Here is a 20,642-nt window from a genome sequence, read left to right on the forward strand (position 1 = left end):
ATTTTCACCCTTACCACCTCTCTCTGCATCAAGAACTAAGTGATGCGGACTGTAATTTACGGCTTCTGTTCTGCAACTGGGTGATCAATCTCGTGAGAGAACATCCGTATTTCATTCACTTCATTTTATGGACTGATGAAGCGACATTCTGCAGTGATGGTAACGTGAATCTCTACAATGCATATTACTGGGCAGCGGAGAACCCTCACTGGATGAGAGAAGTTAATCGGCAATACCGATGGCACATTAATGTGTGGGGTGGCATTGTAGGGACTTAGGTCATTGGGCCATGGTTTTTCGCTGGTCATTTAACAGGTGCAGTGTTTCGTGATTTCTTGCGACACCATCTACAGCCGCTATTGGAAAACGTACCGCTCCATATACGTCAGACGTTGTGGTTTCAATTAGATGGCTGTCCAGCCCATAATGCTGCCATGTGTAGGGAAGAACTTAATGTTCTATTTCCGCAACGCTGGATCGGAAGAGGTTCCAATCCACAGTTTCCTCCGCGGTCGTCCGACCTTACTTGTGTGGACTATTTTTTCTGGGGTCGAATTAAGGATCTTGTGTATATCAACCGATCAACTACAATTCGCAACATGCAAGACCGCATTACAACCGCATTCCGGACCATCAACGTGGCCGAGTTGGAAGCTGTTGCTCACAATTACGTACAGCGAATAAAACCCTGTATTGCTGTTCGGGAGCATCACTTTGAACATTTGTGAAAGCCAGGGGGCGTCGACTACACTCCGCAGAAGGTAAGCTGATTCTTTAGCTCTTTACTCATCTTTCTCCAATGGCTTGATTGCAACGCCTCAGCTTTCTGTCCCCATGTTTTGTTCCACGCCTTGGCAACAGCACATTCGGTTCGTCTCTCTTAGTTGCAACCAATAGTTTCTTCTTCCGTTTTGTTATAGGATCGTACATTGTCCCTCATCATAGTTCTCCCCATCCACTGCGTTTCTGTCGCAGCCATAAGGAAACTACTATCTTCAAATATTGTGTATGTCATTGGTTTCCTATTTAGAGCTTCATTCAACAGCAGCAAATGTACCTCTGCTTACTGTTACAGTATGTATCCTCCTCCGTTGTGGTCTCTTGCTGACTCCATTATTGTCACCACTTACACGGTGTGATTCCGCGTATGTTCAATTCTATGTCCCGTTCGTTTCAGACAAGTATTTACTCTTCCCTTTGGTTCCGCATGCAGAAACCCTCGCATCATCTGACTTTGACCTCGTAATGCGATCGTGTTACTGCCACAGAGAAAGAAATATGCTAACGTGTTTCCTCTCAACGTTTCTCCCATTGTGCGCTTGTTTCAATAGAGGCACAACATATTCCTGTTTTCATGTCAAATTTTGCAGATGACCCCCGTTGGAGATATTCATGATACGACACTGGTGTCGCTACTATTTTTATTGCATTCTATACATACGATTTGTTAGTTCAATTGTTTGTTTGACGGCTTTATGTGCATTATTAGCTAAGATAAAGGCCTGCTACGGGTAGTCAGATACAAGTCTGCAACAACGCCCTAGTAGCAAGGTTGGTTGGCCCACCGTTGGGGATTGAGTGGGATTTGGTCAAAACAGTAGGTGATGGTCGGTACAAGCCTATAGTGGAGAAACGTACGTTGGCCCACCGTTGGTTAAATGTATGGTTGGCCAACCAACTATTCTCCCGACCTTCACGCAACTATACTCGAGTTGACTGTTTTCCCAACCAAGAAATACGTTACTTTAGCGTTGGCTAAATAACGGGGAATCGCTCTACGAAAAGCATTTTTTCCCACCACACGACCACTGATTTTTATCGTTGGGTAAAGGTCGCTAACTCCAACATACTTGATGTTGGTAGAGTGCGTTACTGTTCATACGCAGTTCTTCACCGCCATATTAGAAGTGTTGTGGTCATTGGGTAGTTACAGAAGAAAGAGTGTGGTCAAACTTAAGTGCTTTTGTAAAAAGATTTAGACCTGATGCAAAAAACCAGCACTATTCATAAGTGAAGAAGACAAGACAAGACAAGACAAGACAAGACAAGACAAGACAAGAAAGGTAAGTAGGTTATATAATCGTTCTATATAAAATAATTTCCATACTTTTTTTTTTTTTTTTTTTTTATGGAAACATGTGGGTGAACAGGTTATGATTGTGCATGGAGTGCTAATGTAGAATAACATTGAAATGATTAATATCCATTTTAAGAAGGCAAAATTAGTTTACGTGAGCTAGTTACACTCTTCACTGGGTTACAGTACAGCAGATGTCTGCATGGAAATTAGAGTTAATAAATATTTCTGGGTTCAGTTTGGCCGATTATCTTTGGCTACAATGCATTGTTCCTGCGCATGCACATTAGGTTAGGTTAATTCTGCTCTTCCACCCAAGTGTGACATAATGCTTTGACTTTGTATAAGTTTATGCATTAGTAACGATTCTCCAGTCACTTGAAAAAAGGGAAATAGTGCCAAAATGTACTGAAAACAGCATGCAATAAACTTTAAGACATATGCCCCTTGTACTTAGATTTTGAGTGAATTGCCAAAGTCCCAACCAGTTTCAGAAACTTTGCCGAATATACTGAACAATTAGGCCTAGTTTTGGTTTTCAGAGGAACAGTGTGTATCAGTTAGGAGATTTTTGTTTTTTATGTACTGGAATGGGCATTACTCGAGCACACAATTCTACCAAATTTTGACACGTTTCCTATATTTTCAAGTTATGTTAGGGCTTTGTATTCCTTTTAGCAGAGCATGCATTAAGTGAGGAGATCAGGGTTTGCCCAAGTGGGCCCTGCCCGATACAACCCACCGGGTTTTTTCGGGTTGGACCCACTTGAAAAAAACCATCTGGGTTTTTGAGCTTTTTGTTAGTATTTTTATTGGTACAACTAAGGCGATCATATTGAAAGTGATTTTTATCAGATTTTGAACTTTCATTGGGCGAATCAGACGCTTTCACGTTAAGGTACTCAACAGCATTCAACATAAGACATTTATAAACTTTAGAATGCACTGAATGGATAAAAAGAAAAAACCTTCTCTTAGCTTGAGATAATTATAGAACAAATTAAAGTGCAGAATATGCTTATAGCCTGTTTGAAATAAAATATGCAATTTTATATTTTAGAAGATACTTTCCGTGAATAGTGTGCTCGCCAAATGCGACACCGAGGGACGTTATCCCTCACAGAGTGCCGGTACTACCAGTAAATATGTACTGCATTAGTGAAAATACTAGTATTATTTTTGGCATTAGTGCCGTAACGCCGGACCAATTTGAAAACTGGAAAAAGCACCAAAATGCACTGCATTCGGTTATATTTTGTTGGATTACATCAAATTATGTTACTTTACGTTAGGGGCATAAAAACTACTACAGCACAGAAACACAAACCAATCTGTGCTAGGTGGCCATTAAAAAGCACGAATGCTGTCGAACCGAGTCAGGGCAGGGAAACCCGAGCGGAGCAAGGACTTGCGTCCGAAGGGAGCAGGTGGGTATACGCGTAAGCGAGGGTAGTGACAACGTTCCCGTTCACTTGGAAGTCACTTATCAAAACTGAGGCTTGTAAACTTTTCCGATTTCAAGAAGAAAATCGTGCACAACAGTTTCCTGGGGTTTCGTTTCCTTAAATAAATAGTCCGCTAAATAGCCCTCGAAATGCTCTTCCTTCTTCCCCAACACGTTGCCTTTCGCGCTACAATATCATAACAAATGTACCTCTCCGCGAAATAGTCCTTCCGCCTCAACATACTGTGCCGCTTACAAAATCAAAAACTACGAACAAAAACAACTTTCTTCACTTTTACTAGTTTACTTATCCCACTTTCACTCATTCTTACTCGCAAACTTAAATAAATTCTTCAATTGACCGGGTAAATTTCCTAAAATTGGTCCGGTGCTACGGAACTTAACCCTTATTTATTATTATTATTATTATTTTATTTATTTTTGGTTACCTTTGATGGTAGCACAAGTATTCTTAAGTAAAATTTGGTTTTCCAACAACAGCTGTTTAGTCCAGTTATTTGTTGCTCCTCCTCAAATAAGCATTCTGTAGAATCAACAGCAGCAATAGCGTAAAAATTCTTGTCAAATTTAAGAAGCGTAATGCTCAGAGTTCCGAAAACCGTGTGACGCTTATTATTTCAAGTGCTGAATTCAAACTTCCATACTACTAGAAGTTTCGATGTACAGTAAAAAAAGCTTGGATTTTAGAAAGAAAAAAAAAGAAAGAAAACATCGGGAAATTCCCATAATTGAACACAAAGTATCGGAAGTGAACTTCACCGATAAAGCTATTTATTTTATAAAACATGAGTTGTGTATTTGTTTTAAATTAATATTTTTGGCGAACGTCATTGAGGCTCCCGGGATGATTCTATCTACATTTAATCGTTCGTCTGCCTGTATCACACATACTACATGGTACTACTTTCAGTGTTTTAAGCTTAAATTTTCAGGGCACAATCAGGAGTTTTTCTGTAAATTTCCTGTACAGACTTTAGCTGCATAGCAATGTAAAATTTCAAAATGGCGGCCATTTTGTTCAAAATACCGGGTGTCCACACTACAGATCAAGAGACATTGAAATATTTCGAAAAAATCCAATTAAACCGGAAAATACCCATATGGGCCCAGGTGGGTTGTGCTTTTTCAAAAAGACCCGGTTTCTTTCAAACCCTGGAGGAGCTCCATTACTACTTGCAGATTGACTTCAGGAGGGCTCAGCAGGGTTGGCTGGTTTAAACCATGATTGAAACCTTGGTTTAAACCAGCTGGTTTTTTCAAGAAAAAAAAACTGGTTTAAACCAAAAAACAAAATGTTCGTAAAAGTGTAACTATTCGTAAAATTTTGATGAACACATATTTGTGGGCTATCACGTTTCACTCCCATCCCAGACAGCATGTTTGCTTGCCGCAAGCTTGCCTGCCGCTTTTATTTGATTTTATTTCGCTTTGGCTTATACACAAAAGCTTATTTTTGCTTAGCGCAAGCCGTAGTGCGGGCAACCCACGCTTCGCTTGCGAGACACTTTTCTTTAGATTGAAGTAAAAAGCCAGCGCGCGTTCGATTTTCAGTTGTTCTCAAAATCCACGTGACGCTGACCTCCTTACTTTCGGCGATAAGGTAGTGTTTGCGTTGTTAGTGTCTTGTTAGCATTCAGCTTGAATAAAGGACAAACTTAATTATTTTTTTAATTGTTCCGTCTAATACTCTAGTACTCTAGTCCCACGTACCTATAATATCGCTCTTTATTTCCTCATATTTCGGTAACTATCAGGCATAACGAATTGTGGTATTTACGTATAAAGCATAAATGTGAACATAGATGGCAGCAGATTTGAGCCTACTTATTTCGCGAACGAATACAGAACTGCTGCAGATATTTTAATATAAACTTCAAGTTTAACTTACAGTTTACTATAAACTTTATCAGAACGCTGTGTTTAAAGTATAAACATTTTTCTGCGTTTTTATACAAAAAGGTAGAAATTTCAAGTACTCGCCACTAATATAGCAAAATGTTAGATATTTGTAAGAAGCAACGGCGCGTTGCGTGGCACAACTAAACCGTAACAATTATGCTTCTTTTGATGTTTTGCAAAAGCGGATGGGAGACTTGGGTGTTTTCATGGTTGTGCATATGCTCCAATAATTGGGGAGGTGAGGGGACAATATATTGTAGCATAGATTTAGTCAGACGGTTAAATTATACTGATTTCATACTGTTTTATCTAAATTCGCTTAGTGCAAGATTCCATATAACTTCTTTGGATTGTGTTTCGCTTGCAATAAGCTTAATAAAGCTTGCCATTGATGAGAATACGCTTAAATTGGCTTGCGTTTGAGATATTTTGACTTGTGTTTAACTTGTGAAGACAAGCTTGCCCCAAGCCTTGCCCAGATGTAACTAACTAGCTTGCCACAAGCTAAAAGCAAGCTAATTGGCTTGCATAGTATAGCTTGCGGCAAGCTAATTTACCTTGCAACAGCAAGTTTGTGGCAACTTGCAGCAAGTTTAAATTGCTGTCTGGGATATATTATTCGTACTATATTCAGACCTAAATTCCCCATTCTTTACTCAAAGAGATTATATTACAAAAGCAACTTTTTTTATGTGACTTTATGGATGTTTCTTTTGTGATTTTTTTATAATTTGTTATTATTGTTATGCAACCAAAGGAAAATTCTAAACATTGTTTCGTTTTAATAATGTTTACTATTGATAAAATACATCGATGTACCGTACTTTTTCGGGGAATGGGGTCATACAAACCCCACTGGAGGCAATTATTGAAATAACAAGAATCTTTGGTAACTATTTTTGTATAAATTGGTCAGAGCTTAAGTGGACTCAATTCGTATCTTTATTCACTTTTCTTACTGATATGCAAGTAAGTAGTTATATTTCTTTAACTTGGACTAATAAAAGTCGTAGTGAACTGACTTTGACCAAATTAGTTCTTCTGTACTCTGTAGTACTTTGAAATTGTCCATATGTAATTCTGTATAATGGTTCCATTTGTGCAATTGTTTATCTTTTTGTCCTGTCCTAATGACTCTTGATGATTATATTGACAAATATGTAAAGATTAGTCAACGTATTTTTACCAGGAGTCCTTCGTGAGTGAGTCGGCAGACGTATCGCGTTTGTGGCCAATTAGTCCCGGTTTCGAGTTCAAATAGAGGACAATTTCTCTTGGATGTAAGCCGAGAAGCAGTTTGGATTCCGCTTTAAGCTTATGTGACCCCTTCCAGCATAACCCGGTTGTTGCATACTAACACCAAGGCGAAAAAAGCTTATTTCTGTCCATATGTGATATAAATACATAGAGCAAATTATTTAAACAAAAAAAAAAAAAAAACCTGGTATAAACCAAAAAGACCGGGTTTAAAGCAAAAAAACCTGTTTTTTTGGTTTTTCAATAAAAACCATGGTTTTTGCCAACCCTGGGGCTCAGTATAAATACAGTGTGGACGTATGGCACACAAACTACAATGCACAAAACACGAACTAACTTGTACTAGGTGGCCACTAAGAAACACGAATGCTGTCTGAGTCAGAGCAGGGAGGCGCGAGCGAAAGCGAGGGGTGCGTCCGTACGGGGCAGGCGCGTCAGCGTACGCATAAACGAGGGTAGTGGAGACGCACACTTTCTCTCACTCAAAATTCATTTAAATATGCTGTGCACTGACAGTAATTTCTTACATTCACACTTCCATTCTTTCATAAAAGATGTTTCACATCGTATTTAGCTATAAATTTTCTTTTTGGTAAGACATTCTGCTCGAGTGGAACCGCGAAATATGTGCTAGGCCTGGTTGTTGGCTATTTATTGTGTTTTTAAGTAGCACTGTATCTGTACGTGGAAGGAACTATGAGCTGTAAGACACGTGTCCTTCGTACCTCTGCTGTCACATAAGGAAGTTAAGGCTAGACATACTTATTTGTATCCACATGTTACTATTTAAACCAAGAAAACCAGCGTATTAAACCATAAAAGCTTTCAAGAAACAGGGTTTTAACCAACCCTGTTTTATTGGGTAATTAAATATAATGATAATAATTAGCTACTTCATTAATTTGTAAAATATGTATTAGAAAAAGGTTTCGGGGCGCGGAAAGTGAAAATGCAGGAAACGGTTAAGGTAATTTTGTAGTTTAGGTTGTCAAGGTGGAGGGGGGGGAGGTATTTAGAACAAATATACAGAAAAATTCCTCTGAAAACGAACGATTTAGGACTCACCTAAGCATTTTTTTTTTTTCAATAATTTGACGAGAATTCCTGACAAAAAATGTGAATGTAGTTTGTTCTCAAAATGTTCTTTATAAAAGAGTTTATCTGATCAGCCTTTATATATACACCTCATTTCCAAGTTTCATCTCCTCTGTTAACCTGCTTCGAGAAAGCAAACGTGGCGCATCAATGTGTATTGTAACTCGCTTATACGTGTAAACCATGCGTCCAAATATGTATTTGCTGGCCTGTCTCGAAATATTATTTTTATATTTAAGGTGTTTTATATTGTAATGTATTGTATTGTTGTATTTGTTTCTCTTCTTTCTTTATCCAATAGCATATTATAAGTATATACGTTGATTTCAGGATGTTTCATGTGGTGGAATTTGACGAAGAATCTGGGGGTGGCTTCGGGATTGTTCATTCGGAATGGCTAACTCCTCGAAAAACGGAGAGTTTCTGGCCACCTTGTAAAGAATCAAAAAGATTCAATAAACTTTTGGAAGATGGCGTAATTCCTGAGGACTCTTGGAAGCTGTATAAAATCAGAAAAGTTCATTACGTAACAGGTTAGTTAATTATCTTTCCTTTGAGCTATGGTAGCGACCCTGCATTTACAAAAGTATATTCCCCTCCACGCTTCCCAGGATAGCGGCTGGACAGGACGTTTGGGCGCTACCATTTCACCGCGGACGTTTCGGCGCCGGACGTTTGGGCGCGAAATACATAGTAAAAATTACAATTTACGATATATAAAGTAAGCTAGGCACTGAAAACTAAGCGCGAATCAAGATACATTTCCTGCACTTCTGTCTTTATCTCACCTCATTTATCTATCTATTTTCTATCTCTACTTTATTTATTAATCTAAATTAAATAGTTTAATGCGATTGTGACATTTGTTGCCTAACATCGTCATGGCTTGATTTTTCGCTTGTTCACGATTCTTAAAATTTGTTTTCTTTCGTATTACGTTGCCAAACTCTTCTCTTCTCTCCAAGTCCAATAAAGAACTACCAATAAAAGATTTCCGCGCACTCGAGTTGAGGAAAGTGGCCCCGCGTAGCGTAGTCGCTAACGCGCTCACCTTCGGTGCGAGCGATCTCGGGTTCGATTTCCGGTGGGGGCACTCGATCGAGAAAGTGTAACACGGTCTTTCAGGCCAGCCAGTCTGAATGAGGTTTTCCTGGGTTTTCCTCATTCACACCAGCAAATGCCGGGGTACTACCCTAATTTATAGGTTCCAGGCCGCTTCTTTCCTTCCCTTTCCCCAGATAGTGTGCTCGCCGAGGGACGTCATCCCTCAAACGTCACGGGCTAAATGGCCTTAGATGCCTAGAGCACAGAAATCTAAAACTTCTAAATCCTAATAGAGTTGAGGGAGAGATGTTAATACAGAGTGTCTAAGACATTGAGTTTAGGAACTGCAGTGTGCTGTATTACTGGTATCACTTTATATATATATATATATATATATATACATACATATATATATATATATATATATATATATATATATATATATATATATATATATATATATATATATATATATATAAACATTCCAATATAAAAGTCAAAACTTAACATACTTTTTTCGTCTCATTGTAAGCATTTAAACTGGCGAAAGTGTCGAAAGGAAAAAAAAGAACGATTTCAAAGTGAAAAATAATAGTTAAGTGTACATATATTGATCATTTAGCCACTAAAGATGTGTTTTTGACATTCACTTATTGCATAACTGCAGAAATAGGTTTAAAGTTTTTTTTTTTTTTTTTAATAATGAAATAGTCTCACTACGTATGTAATGCAGTCAATCATATCTAGTCTGGTCTACTTACCTTTGGCTTGAAAATTTATCAAATAAAAAGTACACTTAACTTGGTTGAAACTTAAATTTACGAAATTTAATTGTTAATTAAGTTTTTAGAATTTTTGAAATTTCAGTAATTCTAGTATGTAAAACAAAATCAAGTATAATTCAAGGACTTCCACGACAGTAAACATATTGTGATATCTTGATTCGAACTTAGTATTCAGCGCCTAACATAATGACTTTTTAATTTCACTCGCGTCCAAACGTCTGTCGCCCAAATGGCTTCGCGTCCAAACATCCGGTGCCCAAACGGCGGAACCCAAATGTCACGTGCCGGATAGCGGAATATAAATACCACCTTGAAAAATGGCATTATTATTTTACCTACTGCTATTATTATTTGGTATGCAGTGCAGTAAATGCAAAGATATTCCCCTCCGTCCGGACATGTTAGGATACTGACTTTTTTTCTTTAAGAAACATTAGCTGTCTGTGCCGTTTTAAAACGGTCGAATTAATGACCCTACAATTCATATCCTATATTGCGAAAAGGAAATGTCCCGTTTGAAATAATCACGCAATGGGTTCGATTCCCGGCTGGAGCTCATGCGTTTCGGATTCCACGGTATCAAGTTGGTCCACGTCTCATAGCCTCGCTGCTGAACGGGACGTTAAACTCAAAATCAACGCAATGAATCTCTTGAAAATTATTAGCTTTATTCACTTACATTAAATATACTTGGTTTTCTTTCTCATTAGAAATTAAACATATCGTTCCAGCCTGACAGCTACTATTACATTATGTTACGCTCCTAAGTAAACACTTCCAAATTAACTAATTAGGAAAAGATTTTTTTTTTTACTAATTTTCAATTTTATTTTATGTCGGAAGCTGCACTTCATTCACGTTAGCTTTGCATCAGAAGTTCTATCTATTGTAATAGACTTAGTGGAAGATCTTATTAACGAAATTTCCACGTCCTTTATCCATGTAATGTATCTCTTCAGGTGACCTATTGATTGCACGAAGAAAAGAAAGGGGTGCTCAGTATACTTCGGATTTGTTAAGTGATGCAGAGGAAGTTAAAAGAAAGAGGAAAACTAGTCGTAATGCACAATATGTGGAAAGTGATGACACAAGTGAAGAAGATGATAGTCAACGAACCCAGAAAATAATTTATCCACGTATGAACTCGAGAGAATTGTTCAGGGAATCAGAGGCCCATTCAGTTTCGTCACCTTCAGAAAGTAACCAAAATGCAATTGGGAGAAATGCAGGAAAGTCTTCAAGTGCCATTGGAGGCGAGGATGGGGCGACCTTCAGCGCTGAAGAAACATCTTCATTAAGCCCAGAACAATCGAAAATCAACACGGTCGGTATGTACTTCCTTCTTTTAAAATGTAAATTTTTGGCGTTCAGACTTCAGGGACGTATTTCGGGTGTTCCTCCCCCCCCCCCATCTGCACCCAAGGTTGAAAACCCTGTGCATTTTACATAACTTGAGTCGAAATTTATGCATCTCATTCCGTAAACTAGTTCTGAACCGGCCGATTTTACACACACACACACATATATATATATATATATATATATATATATATATATATATATATATATATATATATATACGTTCCTGCCAGATTTCAATAACTTTCGTGAATACAGTGTATCATTTTGTTGAATGTTGATGTACTTTTTCCTCAAAGCATGAAAAGTATGAAAAAGTGTTTGGGATTGCAATCAGTTAAAGATTGGGAATCAATTCGAAATTTAATCCCAATTAAGAAATTTGCTATGAAAATTCATAGCTAATTAACATTTAACTCTAATTCCCAATGTTTTTCTCAGGTCTCAAGATGTATTATCCAAAGCGAAAGAAATTATTAAATTAAAGATAACACTGTTTAAAAGAAAAAGTTAGTATTTTCCACCCTGCACCAGACTCCCGCGTGGTGCAGAGCATGTTTGCGGTCAGTAGATAAGCTGGACTGAACGGCTGAGAGGAGAAATTAGAATACCCAAACTGTAAGATCAGTATCATAATATCGGGTTTTGAAAGCAGGCATATAAATGAGTATATCCTAGAATTGTACATTCAAAAATATGTTGCAATGAATGCATTTGAGGCTGGCAGAAGTAAACTCCTTCACCCATTAGCTACTATATCTTTGAAAGCAGAAATGGTTGGTTGGTTTTATACTTTCTATGAAACTGAACTGGTGCAAATATTTATTAATAAATTAATAAAATTCTGAAAACAAAGTTCAGAAATTATTAATAGTACTATTTTTAACTCTTGTGTACTACCATGGGGTCTTTTGGAACCCTAGATTTGTTTCTCATGTTACAGCTGTTAAACAAGTGAGGTTACAATTCATCTTTTCTTGCAGACTATCTCGAGTGTATGCTAAAGATGCATACTAAATATTTAAGTTGTCTCTTTGATGGTTCTGCGTAAAGAACATAATTTAGGTGGGATTCTAGAAGACCCCATGTAATTCCTGTGTAAAAGTATTCTTGATAGTACACAAGGGTTAACATTCTTAAACAAAAAATGCCGAAATTATGAGCATTCGAAATCGTAATGTTGCAAAAAAAAAAAAAAAAAAAAAAATGTTTAAAGTTATTTTCCTTCTATATTTCTTTTTTTTTTCTTTCTATTTCTTAAAAGTTATTATATGTGCAATACAGGTTATACTTCATTTTTCCCGCAGGTTTCACGGTTATTGCTAAGCATTTGGCGAACATTAAGGGACGTCTGGAACGTATAGAAGAAACCCAGTCACGCATACTGGAATACATCCACGGAAATTTACGTTCACCGGGAATTTCGCAACCACTGGTATTACCCGACGGTCTGACTCTACCCTGTGAAACTGTATCATTGGTTAAATCACTGGAAGAATGGGCACACAATGAAAATAATGCTACAAGTTTGGTAGGTTTTGAGCTCACTGTAGTATTTTAGACAGTAATTTCCGTATTTTTATATTATACGGGGTGATACTTCCCATTAGGTATCTTACATTTGTTCAATGACACGTGGCAACTTGAAACTGAATAAACAAAGTGGGTCATAATTTCCTTTGTAATTTCGAACATTGATAATGCAGCAACTATGATAGAAATAAACTTTTTCATACCAGCAATTGGCGTCTCTTCTAGTATGAATCTATATAACATGCCTCATAAATTGTTCATATATTAAGCCGCTACAGAGCAGTCAACGACCTTAACGTGTCATGTTGGGGCGTGTGTGGTAGAAACATTCGGCATCTGTTTCTATGAATGTCTCAGTTGTTGTAATATGAATATTCACAACCGCGGAAGCAATTATGAATAACTTCGTTCCAGTATACATAACCTAATGAAGCCTATAGGGCATATCTTATTTTATAGAGACTTGGATTTGCGTTCGTTGTATTTTGGGCACAAGTTCGGCTCCGCCATCCTAACAGGGACTTTCAGGATTTTCCCACCAGGAGAATTTTAAGACTATGCCTATAGAAAATGGTCATGGCTTAAACATTTTCCCGCATCTTAAGCTGTTATGTAACGTGTGTGTTGTATCTAGATTATAAACAAAATGTTATACACAATGCAATGGAAATATCTCTGAAGTAGCATCCCTGCTTCCTTTGTTTTTGTATCATAAGAAAATAATTATTTATTCAGTGTTGGCGAAATGATTAAAGAGAAATAAGTTTTTCATTGTATATTTGCTACACATTTTAAGGTTCTTTATGCTTCATTATGCTTTTAAAATTCTGTTCGTCATTATTTTCATGTTTGGAAATAATAGCATATTTTACTGTTTGCCTTATCCGGCTAGTTGTTACGGGATGTTTCATATTAAAAATGTTCTGTTTCCGTTCTTTCGTGTGCAAATTGTACTGCTCTGTGCACTGGTACAAATATATGCTATCTAAACATCTCTAAGTAGTGGTATTTAAGAACCTGGAAAAGTCAGGAAATTTGATTTTGCCAAACGAGCAGGAACCCTTTCATCTATTACTTCTAGTTTTCTTCGTTTCTATGCTAGGCAAGGAAAAAATTGATATTTTTAGTTCATTGTGTCCTGCTATTCGTTAGTAACAACTAGTGTATTGGTAATATGTATAATTATAACTGCTTTTATTATATTTGCTTACAGCAAATAGCTTTGAGTACCTTGGGTGGTAAAAGTGTTGAGAAGTTAGTGAGACGAATGTTAGAAAAAGTATTCAGTAACGACGCAGCAAAGAAATTCAACTGGACCGGTAGAAAGGGTAAAGAAGCACTAAGAACCCTGAGAATAATGCAAATACTGAAAGGTATGCTTTGATTGGAAACTCCTGTCTAATATGCACTTTGTTTGAGGACAAATTTTGGACAGTCACCACTCCTATCAAGTACATTGAGCAAAATGCCACCTTCCCCTCCTTCCTCCCGCGATCTGGGGTTCATACGTGCGTTATTGTTGTGACTGAATCTTGTGTAGGTTCCATTCGTGGATAAACAGACCTGTAGGATTTACTTACTATTCATTGATGCTCGTTTCCTCCGATAATATGCGCGAAACACAACTTGTACGCTTTACAAATTCAGGGGTGAAAACGCAAAGGGGCGTAACTTGAAAAAAAAAAGTGCGTTTTTCTATTATGACTTCCACGTGTTCTATCAACTGTTAAAATGCAGTATCTCACTTCATTATAGTTCCGGCGATATAAAGATTTAAAAATCAAATTTCCCGTAGAACTTTAAATCGCTCTGCTGTAAACTTGGGAAAAATCAAGATACCCCACTTCGAAATGACGGCCTAAATTTCGTTATAGTTTCCTCGTTAGCTTTTGTCACTGCTTAGATTTTCTAATATTTGACCTGTCGGTATCTTGGACAAGGACTAAATGAATGCTCTTTCATTTATCTGGCTTATCACTCAGTTGTTGCTACTAGTACTTACCAAGACAGTTTCTGTGCGGTCATGCAATGAGAGTGCCTAGCTGGATTACATGCAAAATAACGTAACCTTACACAGCTGCTTTCTAGCTTTCATAGTAAAACTTAATGAATCAAATTTGCTGCCAGGTGACATAAAATTTGTCTTCTACGCCATATTAGGACCAACTGGTCCCAAGTTAATTATTATATAACCGTTTATTACAAGTGTCGACAAAACGCACGGTGACTACCTTCAACATGATGGTCATAAGGCGTTCGGTCCTCATGTTATTATTACTCCATCGTAAGGTATTGCCCGATTTCTCCAGCAATGTTGAAAATATGACATGTCCAGACTTTTGCCTCGGCCTGCATACATGTAGAATTTTTACAATTAACAATTTGAAAAAAAAATAGTTAATTTTACTGTTATTACTATTAATATTTAGCTTTATAAGAATTTTTCTTTCCCCCAATACAGTGAATTTTGAATTTTATTTTTTTTATTTCTATTTATTTATTTATTTAATTTTATTTAAATGTCAAAAAATTTGAAATAAGTTTTCAACGATGTCCAAAATTTACATATCGTGAACTGTTGCTTCCAAATAGAAGTGAGATTACCAAATGTGAGTGTTTTAATAAGTATAGTAGATTTGTTTAACAGACTCATTACCTTATCGGCATCATCCTTGTTCTCCATGCTGCAATAGATTATTGACAGTAAGTTGCATTACTACTTCGACTATGTCTTCTCTCTTCACTTTCTTTCTTTTCAAGTCTGTTCTAAAGATAAATGAACTGTATTCAAGTTATTCGTTGCATGTCAGAAAAAGAATTCTGAATAACGCTCGTTAGTGTGAAAGCCCATCACATTTATTACACTTTTATATCAATTTTTTTCAGCCAAAATGCTTCAAAGGGAACTTTTAAGCATAGAGCGAAGTTCAACATTAGTCCCCATCATTCGACTACACAGTATTTTAATTCGCTATACTGGTTCGATCCCAGCTCGCGCTGTGTGAACTTTGTGGTGGACAAACACCGAACTCGTGGGTTTTCTCGGGATTATCCCGTTTTCTCCCACTTTTTCATTCCACCATTTTATTCATTTCTCATCATCATCATTTTTGCCTAACCATCATATCCGTGGGACGTAAAACTGAAAGATCTCATTTTCATTTAATTCGCTATACGTTACAGGGAATAGCCAATTTTCTCTCGAAAATAAATTACAGGTTTCTCAGATCCAATTTTGGTCCATTAATTTTAAATTACTCGGATGTTCCGTATAGCAACAGTTAACTTGGATTCACGGTACCATCTCGACATTTAGTCCATGGTTGGGAAGATCATTATTGAAGTAAGATTTTTCCAAACTCTGTAAACAACTAATACTGCACTCACTGACATAGAACACTGTATCATTTTGTTATGCATAGATGAAGAATTTTTTACTTTTTTTGGATTCGAATGAAACTGCAGACTAACCATTAAATCACATTTATTTGTTTATTGATTGAAGAGAACCTTACAAAATTAAAATATTGAGGAGGAATTTATTGAAGTAAGATTTTTTTAGCAGTCCTTCTAAAAACCAACTAACACTAACTCAGTGATATAAAACTCTCTCTCTCTCTCTCTCTCTCTCGGGTTCCCCCGTAGCCGTCGTTACGGTTACAGCGCTCGCCTTCAGTGCGCGTGGTCGCAGGTTCAAATTCACCTGGGAACCTAATGCCTCGGATAGCAACTCGAGTAGTGGTTCAGATCCCACCTTAAAGTTTAGGTTCTGTCTCTATATAGCCTCGCTGCTGAAAAGGGACGCGAAACTCCCACCAAACAGACAAAAACATTATGTCTTACGTTATTCATGGATGAAATCTTCCATCCATAAATAGCAAGAGAGAATGTGTTTATGTCAGTGACTGTAGTGTTGATTGATGTTTGTAGGGACTGGAAAAATCTTACATCATTAATGTCCTCCACAACCATCCCAGACAGCAATTTAAACTTGCTGCAAGTTGCCACAAACTTGCTGTTGCAAGGTAAATTAGCTTGCCGCAAGCTATACTATGCAAGCCAATTAGCTTGCTTTAAGCTTGTGGCAAGCTAGTTAGTTACATCTGGGCAAGGCTTGGGGCAAGCTTGTCTTCACAAGTTAAACACAAGTCAAATTATCTCAAACGCAAGCCAATTTAAGCGTATTCTCATCAATGGGAAGCTTTATTAAGCTTATTGCAAGCGAAACACAATCCAAAGAAATTATATGGAATCTTGCACGAAGCGAATTTAGATAAAACAGTATGAAATCAGTATAATTTAACCGTCTGACTAAATCTATGCTACAATATATTGTCCCCTCACCTCCCCAATTATTGAAGCATATGCACGACCATGAAAACACCCAAGTCTCCCATCCGCTTCTGCAAAACATTAAAATAAGCATAATTGTTACGGCTTAGTTGTGACACGCAACGCTTTTTTTTTTTTTTTTTTTTGTCCGCTAGCAAAAGCTAGCTACTGCCCGAAGAGGGTTATGCCCTCTGTAGGGGAAGAGATTCAGAAATATTATGGCAGTCAGAACAACATACAGATGGGATATGGGTGGTTAAAGGAAATACTTTATTGATAATCAATTAATAGGTCATTATGGCCTTTAACCATAATCATTGTTTAGGTGCAATAGGTACAGATAGAGGAGAAGCATCAAGTTTGGATGAAAGATGAAATGAAGTGCAGTTCACATCACAACACAGAGGGTCGGTTAGTAAGACGAATGTGTGTTATCTTCTCGCCTAGGGGCGACGCTAGGCATTAATGAAGACAGGGGTGCCCTGTTAAAACAGTAGGTGTTACGGTGCAGATGATGGCCAGATATGAGGGAGATGAGCATCTGAAGAGTATGGTGCGTAATATTGGCTGTCAGGATGGTCAGGAGGAATGGTGTAACGGTACAGAGTAAGCAGTAATGAAAGCGGAGGAATGAGAGTAGCAGAAGGGGAGAGCTTACGGGCGTGTTCTTCAAATGTTTGCTGGAGAAGTGGATGATTCGATTGCAGACGGCGGGTAATATATTTGGTGCGAAGTGTTTCCAGATGGTATAAAATATGCGGAAATGTGAGTCGAGCATAGAGGTCCCGGGTTGGACTGGGCAGCTTAATGCGAAAAGCTATACGTAAGGCATGTCGTTCAAGAACGCGTAGTTTCTCATAATATGATGGTGGTGCAGATAACCAGGCTGTTAGACCGTAGACAAGTATAGGGCGCAGAAAAACTTTATAGGTATTCAGGATAGTAGTCGCAGAGAGTCCCCAGGTTGTTCCAGCAAGACTTTTCAACAGATTTAGACGACCATACGCCTTTTTTGAAATATCTTGTAGATGTGCCGACCAGTTAAGGCGGTGATCGACACGCAACGCGCCGTTGCTTCTTACAAATATCTAACATGTTACTATATTAGTGGCGAGTACTTGAAATTTCTACCTTTTTATATAAAACGCAGAAAAATGTTTATACTTTAAACACAGCGTTCAGATAAAGTTTATAGTAAGCTGTAAGTTAAACTTGAAGTTTATATTAAAATATCTGCAACAGTTCTGTATTCTTTCGCGAAATAAGTAGGCTCAAATCTGCTGCCATCTATGTTCACATTTATGCTTTATACGTAAATACTACAATTCGTTATGCCTCATAGTTACCGAAATATGAGGAAATAAAGAGCGATATTATAGGTACGTGGGACTAGAGTACTAGAGTACTAGACGGAACAATTAAAAAAAATAATTAAGTTTGTCCTTTATTCAAGCTGAATGCTAACAAGACACTAACAACGCAAACACTACCTTATCGCCGAAAGTAAGGAGGTCAGCGTCACGTGGATTTTGAGAACAACTGAAAATCGAACGCGCGCTGGCTTTTTACTTCAATCTAAAGAAAAGCGTCTCGCAAGCGAAGCGTGGGTTGCCCGCACTACGGCTCGCGCTAAGCAGAAATAAGCTTTTTTGTATAAGCCAAAGCGAAATAAAATCAAATAAAAGCCGCAGGCAAGCTTGCGGCAAGCAAACATGCTGTCTGGGAGCAAACGTCGAGATGGTACAATGAATACAGGCTAGTTGGTATAGGAAATATCCGAGTGATTGCAAGCGTATGGACCGAAATCGGATCTGGTAACAAGGATCGGAACATTAACACGTCATTTGTGTTTGCGACCATTTAGTACTGTTTATAGGAGAATGGCAGTAAAACTTTTACTTCCTACGTCGAAGGTCAGGATACCAATGTCGGTAATCATCCTGACTGAGTTTTTCGGCGGGTTTTCTCAGTCCCAAAGAGGCAAGGGATATTGCATCTGAATGACAAGGGACGTCAGATCTCAGGTGTGACGACCTTCGACCGTAATGTTCACTTGGCTACAAAATATTAAAATTAAATTCTCTTCAGAATATTCCGAGTAATTTAACAGTGAACGATTGTACTTTTTAATTCATAAGTGTTCTATACATTGCGTTATACATGTTAATTACATTGAAACTTTGTAATCATTCCAGATGGCGTTCGGCGGGTAATACCATCAGCAACCGATGATCAAATAGAAATGCACGTAAGGAATTGGTTTAAATACTCCATCGACAGAGACGGTGGGCGGGAACGAAGACGACCATCCTCTGCGAGTGGGGAATCTTAAGAAACAACTAATACATTTTTAAAAAAGACAGAAAAAGAAGCATTTTTCGGTAAGTTATTTCGATGTAAAGTAATTGTATTTAAGATGGATAGATTTAAGTTAATATTATTTAAGTCATAATTTTAGTGCGTTTAACATTAAACTGCCGCTAATTTCACCGTTTTTCTGTAATGTCTTCACAATAGATAAATGAATCGAAAATTTATTTGTAGGAAGGCCTGACAATATTGTCTGAAAATATTCGAACACTATATTATCCTTTGCACTATAGAATGCGCTTCAAACTTCAGTCTTGATTATTTTCTCACGTGCAGAACTCAGAAAGGACGTTACTTTCACCTTTTTGCTTTTTTGTTTTCCGTGTCTAATTTTAACCCTAGAAATGCTGCAATAGAAATTACAGAACGCTGATCAAACAAAAATTCGTTTTTATGCGCGTCTGTTTGTTTCCAGAAGATCCGACCCACTATCCCCGAAATTCGTGTATTTTGCATAACTTTAGGCGAAATTTATGTATTTTGTGTGTAAAATACGTCTTTGCCAGTTATCATAATCTTTTGTGGAAAAAAAAAAGTGTAAAGTTACGTTGGTGTAACTTTAATTCTTAAGAAACATTGTTACGGATTCAGGATTTATTAAAGATTGAGTGTTCATTAAAAGTTTTCATCCTGAACCACGGTTTAAACCATTTTTCTTTTTTCAGTTGGTTTAAACAAAAACAGCAACTAAAATAAAATAAAGTAAAAAAAATAAATTAAAAGCCGAAGTGCCACAAATTGTATGAATTTGGTGACGGTTTTTCCACATATATCAATTAATCTCCGTTAATTCTACTCAAGGTTCCACCAGCGAGACAACTCCCCTCCCCTCCCCCAATGAAAACATAAAAATACCAGTTTTAAAACCCAGAATTTTCTGTTTTTTACATTATATGATTTTCTGAACTTTCTGAAATGATGAAACTTCAAAGAAAAGGATAATACAGTGAAACCTCCCTTAACGGACACCTCTCAATAACGGACACCTCTATAATACGGACACAATTTTTTGTCCCGGCAAAATTATGTGTTCCCTTATGGAACAAAACCCTCCCCTTTACGGACACTCTCAGATACGGACGCGGACAGTCCTTTTCTCCCCAGACGTTTCAATAACCTCTTCGTAACGGACAGGAAATATTCTCAGTTCTGCGATATATTATCTATCATGAAGTCTAGACCTGGTGAAGCATCAAACAGAACAGCTTCAAGGTGAATTTGAAATTCTTTCTTCTGTCCGCAATGTACTGCTTTCTTGTGGAAATCCTAGAAAACCTTCAATACGCGAAAACACTCATGCAGGGTCAGTCGTATGACCAAGAATTCTATGCAAACTATCTTCCCTTCCCTAACAAATTTAATCCTTTTGCCTCTGGGCCTTCCATGTTTCCCGACAATTTCATAGATAACAAAACAAACATTTCAA

The 20,642-nt window shown here is 37.5% G+C and overlaps 2 protein-coding genes across 3 annotated transcripts in view; one reads left to right on the forward strand and one right to left on the reverse strand.

Annotated features, from left to right (window-relative positions):
• LOC145675132 (inactive dipeptidyl peptidase 10) overlaps window positions 1-20,642 on the reverse strand; it is a 528,307-nt gene that overhangs the window by 74,742 nt on the left and 432,923 nt on the right. The window lies entirely within an intron of this gene.
• On the forward strand, window positions 435-19,219 carry LOC145678921 (uncharacterized). The gene is made up of 6 exons (XM_081749528.1): window positions 435-671; window positions 8,095-8,326; window positions 10,582-10,950; window positions 12,289-12,512; window positions 13,728-13,887; window positions 19,042-19,219. Exons 1-6 carry the CDS (start codon window positions 435-437, stop codon window positions 19,176-19,178), a joined length of 1,359 nt encoding a protein of 452 aa, XP_081605654.1. The 3' UTR covers window positions 19,179-19,219.

Source organism: Thermobia domestica, chromosome 2 (assembly GCF_964235325.1).
Source record: "Thermobia domestica chromosome 2, izTheDome1.hap1.1, whole genome shotgun sequence".
Lineage (NCBI taxonomy): Eukaryota > Metazoa > Arthropoda > Insecta > Zygentoma > Lepismatidae > Thermobia > Thermobia domestica.